Source organism: Rattus norvegicus, chromosome 8, assembly GCF_036323735.1.
Source record: "Rattus norvegicus strain BN/NHsdMcwi chromosome 8, GRCr8, whole genome shotgun sequence".
In the NCBI taxonomy this organism is placed as follows: Eukaryota; Metazoa; Chordata; class Mammalia; order Rodentia; family Muridae; genus Rattus; species Rattus norvegicus.
This window is the reverse complement of record NC_086026.1, coordinates 55,427,459-55,435,203: the sequence shown is the minus strand read 5'-3', so window position 1 is coordinate 55,435,203 and position 7,745 is coordinate 55,427,459. Positions and strand designations below refer to the sequence as shown.

The following is a 7,745-nucleotide window of genomic DNA, read 5'->3' as shown; positions in this document are numbered from 1 at the left end:
AGGCAGCAGTGAGAGAGTGGGGATGGCTAAGGTTTGATTACTGCCCCACTGTCCCCAGCTATATGCAGGAGCCATGCAGAATGACCTCTCTCTCTCTCTCTCTCTCTCTCTCTCTCTCTCTCTCTCTCTCTCTCTCTCTCTCTGAAGGTGACAGACTACACTGCTGTGGAAAGTGAATGTTTTGATCTCCTACTGAGACTGTAAATGTGTCCACACATATAGTTGCAGAAGATCTCCACAGGAAAGGTGCCAGGCTGTGGTCTGAGTGGAGCCTCAGTGGACCATACCAGGGACTAGATGATGACACCCATCCATCATATTGTCCCATTAACTGCTGTCCACAAGATAGCATTTATGAAATGAGAGCCATTAGAATAGACCATAATTGTGCCAGCCTGATTTGCTGTGTGGCCATCCATTTTCTTAAAAAATGTGTCCAGATTGACTTGTCTCATGAGACCGAAGACAGCTGGATACCTGCCCTCCTCTGCTGGGCCCTATGACACTGCAGTGTTCCCCACACCTCTCAAGCCTCCTGCAGTGGCCAGGAGCTCACTCCTTCCTAGAGCAGCCATGTTTAGTGAGTTTTAAAAAAATAACTTATGGCAAGTGTGGTGGTCCACGCCTTTAATCCCAGCACTCAGGTGGAGGCCAGTGGGTCTCTGTGAGTTCGAGGATAGCTTAGTCTACAAAGTGAGTTTCAGGAAGCTTGGGCTACACAGAGAAACCCTGTCTCAAAAACCCAAAAATAATGACAATGAAATAATAGTAATAATAATAATTTTATTTATTTACTAGTTTTTGGTGGGGGTGAGTATAGAGGTCAGATGAGAAGTGGGAGAGGTCTGTTCTCTCCTCCTACCGTTTGGTTTCCAAGGCATTAAACCGATGTCATCAGGCTGGGTGACTTTGTGCACTGAGTCATCTTGTTGGTCTTTTGTGTTTTCTGAGCTCAGGCTCTGGAGTAGACTCCCTGAGTTTGCATCTGGATTCCACACAGTGTGTGCTGTAGTGGTCTTAGATGAATCTCGGCTGTGAAGATTCTGTGAGATAATCTGGCTCCCCGTAGGTTCTCCTCGTTGAATATTAGCTATGCTTTGCCTCTAAAGAATTGGTCTCTCTGTACCATTGACCCATTGGTCCTCATCTTGCTTTGCCTAATCGGTCCTGGTCCAGCCTACGCTGGGCCCAAAGGTCAGAACCGATGGGGGATGAGTCACGTAGGACACCTTAGCTAGAGCTCCACCTCCTGGACCTGAGGGCTGAGTACCAGGTGCCACCAGCGTGAGACAGGTCCAGAGGTGCTTGCCCATTCGTACCCTCCCTGAGGAGACCTGTGTTACCTAAGTTTGTTCAAGAGTGGCTGCTAGTGATGGACTGTGAGATATGCATAGATATCTGAGTTGTCTGTGCGCACAGAACTTGGCTCTGAGCTAAGAGACTGGGACATCGTGCCTATGTGTGTGCCCAGCACTCACGGATGCACCATCCCCTGCAGGGAGGCTGTACTGTCTCCTGGCATGTCATAAATCGGCGTATTGACTTCTCCAACACTGGGGCATACTTCATATGCATCTGCTGGTGATTGGCATAGGGGGTGAGGCAAAATGAAAACCCCATGTCTCAGCTTCTGGGGGAAAAAAAAACAGATGATCTTATAGCCAGCCTCGGCCACAGAGGATCAAGGGGTCTTGGCACTCAAGTCTCTGTCTGATTCAGTCTTCTTGCCTGTGCTCATACACAGCTCATGGCCAGGAAGGCTGATAGCTGTACCTACTCTGTCCGCCCATACAGGATCAGAGTAGAGCCGTGGGGCTCTTATCCACCCAACCTGCTGTTAGTCAAACAGAGGCAGGCTGGCAGTCCACTCCTGAGAGCCGTTCTCAGCCCAAACATTCAGGACATCTTCCACACTGTCAATTTGACCGAGTCTTGAATCACCTCAGAGAGGGGTCTTTGGGCGAAGAATGCCAGACTATACAAAATGAAGGAGGGGAGCCAAGCTGAGCTGAGGACTGGCATCTCAGGGCTCGTGACCGGGTGCTTCACAGTCCCTCCACCACGACTCCCCATGTGGGAGCCAGGATAACCCCTCGCTTTGTCTTTTTTATCAGGATATTGTATCATAGCAACGGGAAGAGAAATTATGGCACCCCCCCCCCCACTGCTGCTTCCTCCATGGGACTGGGTCTGTAAGCCAAGAACACTGTCCTAAAGTCCAAGTCATATGGGTGAGAGGGCACAAGTGTTTTGGAAGGGACTGTCTCAGGGCCCAGGTTCCAAGATATCACCTGATGCCAGCTGTTATGTGGGGTTCATACACCTAAGTTCTCTGCACAGCTGTATCACATGGCTGGGACTCTCCAAATCAGTCAGCCTGTGACATCATTCTCAGGGCCAAGGACTTGATGCCACACCCAGATTGGGATCCGATGCCTATTGTGCCCTTTGCCTAGGAACAAGAAACAGGCTGAGAAGAGAAGAGAACATAGCAGCTTCCCCCCACCACACACAGTGCCCAGTCCTGGTACCACCTTGGTTCCCTCTCAGCTTTGCCAAGAACTTTTCTCAGAGGAAGCTTAGGTATACATGGGGACCGAGGACCAGCCCAGGTGCTGGGCCCCAGCTTTCCCACTGCTGGTACCACCCTGTGTTGAGCAGGCCTCTACCCACTGGGCCTTTGGGTTTTAGCTATAAAATGGAGTTAGTAATGTCTTAAGCTACATAATTTGGACAACTTACACTTCTACAGAAAACAAACTATGTTTTGTTTTGTTCTGAGACAGAGTCACATTATGTAGTCCGGGCTGATGTCCAACAAGATTTTCCTGAGTGCTGAACTTGTAAGCAAACTATCACAGCTACTCCAGACGATAGTCTTACGTCAAAAGAATGAATTTCTGACAGATGAGTTTCAAGTCTCAGTCAAAGACAGAGACTAAAAATTCAGAGAAGAAAGCCACAGTCCTTTCTCAGACTGAGATTTGATTCAGAGAGGCTGCTGCCCACAGTAGCCCTGTTTCTGTGTGGAAACCTCTTGCTCTCTCTGGCTGGGCTGTCAGCATTTGGGAGGTAAGGAAACTGTGAGCCTTTCCCTGGGCCAGCTGCTGTGTTTCTCCACACTCTGGGGAATAAGCATCCCGTACCGTTAACTTCTGACCACAGACCCTGTGAGTCAGTGTCAAAGGCATCAGTCGCTTCTGTGTTTGTGTGCAGGTGCATAGGCGTGTGTGACGTGCAGACCTGTGTAGGCCAGAGGTCAGTTTCAGGTATCATTCAGGTATCAAGAGCTGTTCACCTTGCTTTATGAGACTGAGTATCATTATATGGTATCTGGGGCTCGCTGAAGAGGCTAGACCGGCTGGCCATCAACTCTTGGCCTGCTACCTATCTCCCTGTCTCCAGTACTGGGATTACTAGTGAACACTACCACACTTATGCTGTATGTGGGTATCGGGGATTGAACTATGGTCTTCCTATTTACAAGACAAGCATTTTGCCTAACTGGCCTATTTCCCCAGTTCCGAAGGTAGCATTTAAACCTAGGATTTAGCCAGGTAGTGCCTCACACCTATAATCCCAGCACTCAGGAGGCAGAGGCAGGCAGATTTCTGAGTTCAAAGCTAGCCTAGTCTATAGATAGAGTTCGAGGACAGCCAGGGCTACACAGAGAAACACTGTCTCAGAAAACCAAGAACAAGACGAAAAGGAAGAAGAAGAAGAAGAAGAAGAAGAAGAAGAAGAAGAAGAAGAAGAAGAAGAAGAAGAAGAAGAAGAAGAAGAAGAAGAAGAAGAAGAAGAGGAGGAGGAGGAGGAGGAGGAGGAGGAGGAGGAGGAGGAGGAGGAAGAAGAAGAAGAAGAGGAAGAAGAAGAAGAAGAAGAAGAAGAAGAAGAAGAAGAAGAAGAAGAAGAAGAAGAACCAAAACTTAAAACCAACAGCTAACTAACCAAAAACCCCAAAACCTAGGATTTCTTGGCTCCAAAGTCTGCATCCAAAGGAAGATGTCCTCTGATGCTGCCTATCTAGGCTGTGCATCTCAGTACTAGCTCAGGGGACATCTTAGTTGTCACAGAGCACCTCCTTCGTCCTCACCCTCTTTGTCAATGGCCTCTCTAAACCTTGCTGCTTGCAGGCTCTCACAGCCAGGACAGTTACTGTAGGGGTCAGATACCCTCCAGCCATGGGCCCTGCTCTTATCTCAGAATTACTAACTACGGGTCCAGAGGGCAGGAGGAGACCTGTGGAGGAGGGAGGGAGGGAGGGAGGGGCAAGGCCGTGGGTTTCGTGTGGCCTTTGTCCTTCTCACACTAACCCCTGCTCAGCTAAGGCAGAGGAGACTGTTGGGAACACAGCCATGGGGTAGAGGTCAGAGGTGGAGGTCAGAGTGGGGTTGTGGGGCGGGAGGGACACGTGACCTTCACTCTGCCATTCCCACCCCAATTCTGCCATTGCTCCATGGCTGTACCACAGGTTCCCCATTCCATTCTACTGCAAGCCTTTCAAGTGGCTTCTGTGAAGGAGCCTGTCACCAGCTCCAGGCTGTTGTCTGGGCTTTGGTGTGGGAGGTGGGTCTTGAAAGTCAAGTGTGAAGGGTTGAAGCAGGCCTGAGGTCCAAGGCTTGTCCCCTGAGTCTTTTCCTGTCTCACCAGTCTCATCGAGGCAGGTCAGTAGCTGATCTCTTGGCTGCGGAGGTGGAAGTGAACGGTGTGGGCAATCTCTGAGGGATTTCTCAACTCTTCTGGCAGCTGGCTGCATGGCCTCCCTGCCTCGGGCTCTGGTCTGGACTGTTCAGCAGGTGACCTTTGACCAGCTCACTGGGCCTTCTGTGCCCGCTGTCCCATCCTGGAGCCAATATAAAACAGATCAGAGGCCTCCCGGCTTGCCTGCCCAGTTTTATCCCTAGAAGCAGCTAGCTACTCCAGGTAATGCCCCTGGGGAGGAGAGGAAGGGAGGGAGGAGACAGAGAGAAGACGCTCTGGCCACTCAGCCAGCTAGCCTACAGAATGCTTGGAATTCATGGCCTCCACCCTTGGGTTCCTGGTGGGTGGGGGAGGCTAGAAGCTGAGGAAAGGGAGGCCACTGGGCCAAAAAAGCCTTGCACTGGGTAGTGGCAGAGCTGATGGGAACTGGGTCATGCTGCCCCTTGTTCGTCTTGCTCTGAGCTATTAGAAGCCTTTGATATCCGTGCCTACCCCAGACTGAAAAGCCTGAAGCCTAGAGAGAAAAAGAAACCTGTTGTTTCTCCATATATTGGGGCAGAGGCTGGGTAGATGTTCTGCTTTGCAGAGGATTCCCACATTCCACCTTCCAGCCCCCTTGGGGTGGGTCTGGGTCTTCTATAGTTCTCTCTCCGAGAGCTGATATCAGTAGGAGAAAGGCTTGGGGATTCATGACCCAGGCAGGGGCCGTGGTGTTCTCCAGGGAAGGGCTTAGATGTGGCAGATCCACAATACCCTCTCACAAGATGGTCTCCCGCAGGTGCACAGGTGCCATGCAGCCCCGAATGCTCCTCATCGTGGCCCTCGTGGCTCTCCTGGCCTCTGCCCGTAAGCTGGTGGAAGTGGGGCTGGGATTTCTGCGGGAGCTGGTCTGGGGACCCTACCCTGAAAAGCGATGGCTGGGCAAGAGCTGAGGGCTGGCCTGGCTCAACTCTGCTCTCTTGCAGGAGCTGATGAGGGAGAGGGATCCTTGCTGCTGGGCTCTATGCAGGGCTACATGGAACAAGCCTCCAAGACGGTCCAGGATGCACTAAGCAGCATGCAGGAGTCTGATATAGCTGTGGTGGCCAGGTATGCACACGGACCTCCTTTCCTGCGTCCTCGCCCCTCCCGCCCTGGTGCTGAGGCCCTGGCACGGAGACTGTGGCCCACCAAGTTTACCAGGGTCTGGGGCCCGTCTGAGCATCCAGTCTCTCACGGGGCCTTTGCTGGGGACTGTGACTAAGATGACAGGCAGTGCAAGCAGACTTCTTCTATCTCCTCTGCTTCTCCTCAGAGCAGCCTGAGGAGCGTTCAGCCTCCCTGCAGGTTTTCTTCTTTGAGCACAGGGTCTAGGGTGTGCTCTGGGAGGCCTTCCTGCTCTGATTACAGGGAAGTTGGAAGGTTGAGCATTACGGGTTGGGGGTTCTGCCCTGTTTCCATCCCTGGGCTCAACCTAAGTGAGGCATCTTGCCCGTGATGAAACATTACCCTGGCCAATGGCTTTAGCTGACATTTGATCATTGCCTATGTAGCAAAAGATGTTGACAGTCTCTGTGCCCAGAACAGGTTGTGGAGAGGGTACTATCTACCCAGTTTCGCAGCTGGGAAAGAGTTAGATAACCTGGCCTAGATCACAGAGCTTAGAAGCCCTCTGGTAATGTTTCCAAACAGAAAGTTCACCCCTCCCTTGATCCATCCACTTAGAGCCAGGGATGGGACACCTCAAGGACACTGTTTCTATGGACTACAAAGGCAAGCTGACCTTAGTATCCACCTCCCCAGTGGTTGGTGCCTCAGGCCTGAAGAGAGATTGGACGGGAGGTAATGGGGCTCTGATGAAGGTGGGTTTTCTTAGCCTTTACCATCTCCTCCACCTTGAGTGGTAGCTGCAGGTGATTCTGAGGGTGGTGCTAGGTAAGGTGGTGCTGGTGGCTTAGGGAGCCAGTGGAGGCCTAGGTGCACCCCTGGGTCTAGCTGCCCACAGGAGATCTTTTCACACACACACACACACACACACACACACACACACACACACACCTATTACTGTTTTAACCCCCAGGGGCTGGATGGACAATCGCTTCAAATCCCTGAAAGGCTACTGGAGCAAGTTCACTGATAAGTTCACTGGCCTCTGGGAGTCTGGCCCTGAGGACCAACTAACAACACCAACTCTTGAGCCGTGAGACCTCCATGTTCCAGATGTGTCTGGCCATCTATCCTGCTGCCTCCGAAGGTTGCTCTAAGGGGAAAGTATATTCTCATGCCTTTATCCCTCCCCAGACCTCACCTAAACATGCTGTCCCTAATAAAGCTGGACACGAAGCTGCCATGCGTGGGTGTCCCATGCCTTGATGTCTGGGCTTGGGAATGAGCTAGGCCTGTTGAATGGGTGGGCCTGGGGCTGTAGGTCATCCGTCTCTTTAGTGGTCTGTGGGGTGCTTCTTCCTTTGTAAGTAGGACTAACTGCTTCCCTGCTTGACTTGATGGCTTTCTGTGAAAGATCAAATCAGGTAACAGAACTGCAATTATAATCTGTGATAAACTGTCAAGTGTGGGACAACCTGGACACTGTGACTGGAGTGTGGCATTTGTCTAGCTAGCACTTTATGTCATCTCCAGGCTGAAGGTCAGAGGTGATCACCAATCCCATGTGGCTGGTTTGCATGGCCCCTTTAAACATTCCAAAAGGAAGGAGGCAGACTGGGAGGGTTGTTGGATAAGTCTCGACCCCAACTGCATCGTAGCTACCTCCATTTCTTACAAATAAAGTGGGTACAATCTGCCCCTCCACTCTAGGTTTGTCGTGGAAATGAAATGGTAGTGTCTAAAAGCAGGAGGCATCATCACATCGACACACCCCTTGTAAACAGTCCTCCCTGTGATAGCTAAACTGGGTGACCCCTCAGATTAGAATGGAGATCCAGTGTCCTCAGAATCCCGAAAGAGCTGTTCACTATGTTCTTACCACCCCTAAACACTCACTTCGAAGAGACTCGGTGTCACAAAACAGGTCTTGCACATTGTAGAATAAAGACCAATGTTCA

At 51.1% G+C, this 7,745-nt stretch overlaps 1 protein-coding gene across 2 annotated transcripts; it reads left to right on the top strand.

The window, feature by feature from the left end:
* Window positions 1-4,851: 4,851 nt before the first annotated feature.
* Apoc3 (apolipoprotein C3) lies at window positions 4,852-7,032 on the top strand. 2 transcript variants are annotated; one of them, NM_012501.2, is made up of 4 exons: window positions 4,852-4,923; window positions 5,480-5,547; window positions 5,667-5,790; window positions 6,761-7,032. In NM_012501.2, the coding sequence occupies exons 2-4, from the start codon at window positions 5,493-5,495 to the stop codon at window positions 6,882-6,884; spliced, it is 303 nt and encodes a 100-aa protein (NP_036633.2). In that variant the 5' UTR covers window positions 4,852-4,923; window positions 5,480-5,492; the 3' UTR covers window positions 6,885-7,032. The 2 variants fall into 2 exon arrangements, with proteins under 2 accessions (NP_036633.2, NP_001257982.1); NM_001271053.1 differs by lacking the exon at window positions 4,852-4,923 and adding an exon at window positions 4,927-5,041.
* The last annotated feature ends 713 nt before the right edge of the window (window positions 7,033-7,745 follow it).

Coding starts and splice junctions, on each gene's coding strand:
- Apoc3 (NM_012501.2), top strand. CDS start 5,493: ATGCAGCCCCGAATGCTCCTCATCGTGGCCCTCGTGGCTCTCCTGGCC. Junction 5,548..5,666: donor GGCTCTCCTGGCCTCTGCCC/GTAAGCTGGTGG, acceptor GCTCTCTTGCAG/GAGCTGATGAGGGAGAGGGA. Junction 5,791..6,760: donor GATATAGCTGTGGTGGCCAG/GTATGCACACGG, acceptor TTTAACCCCCAG/GGGCTGGATGGACAATCGCT.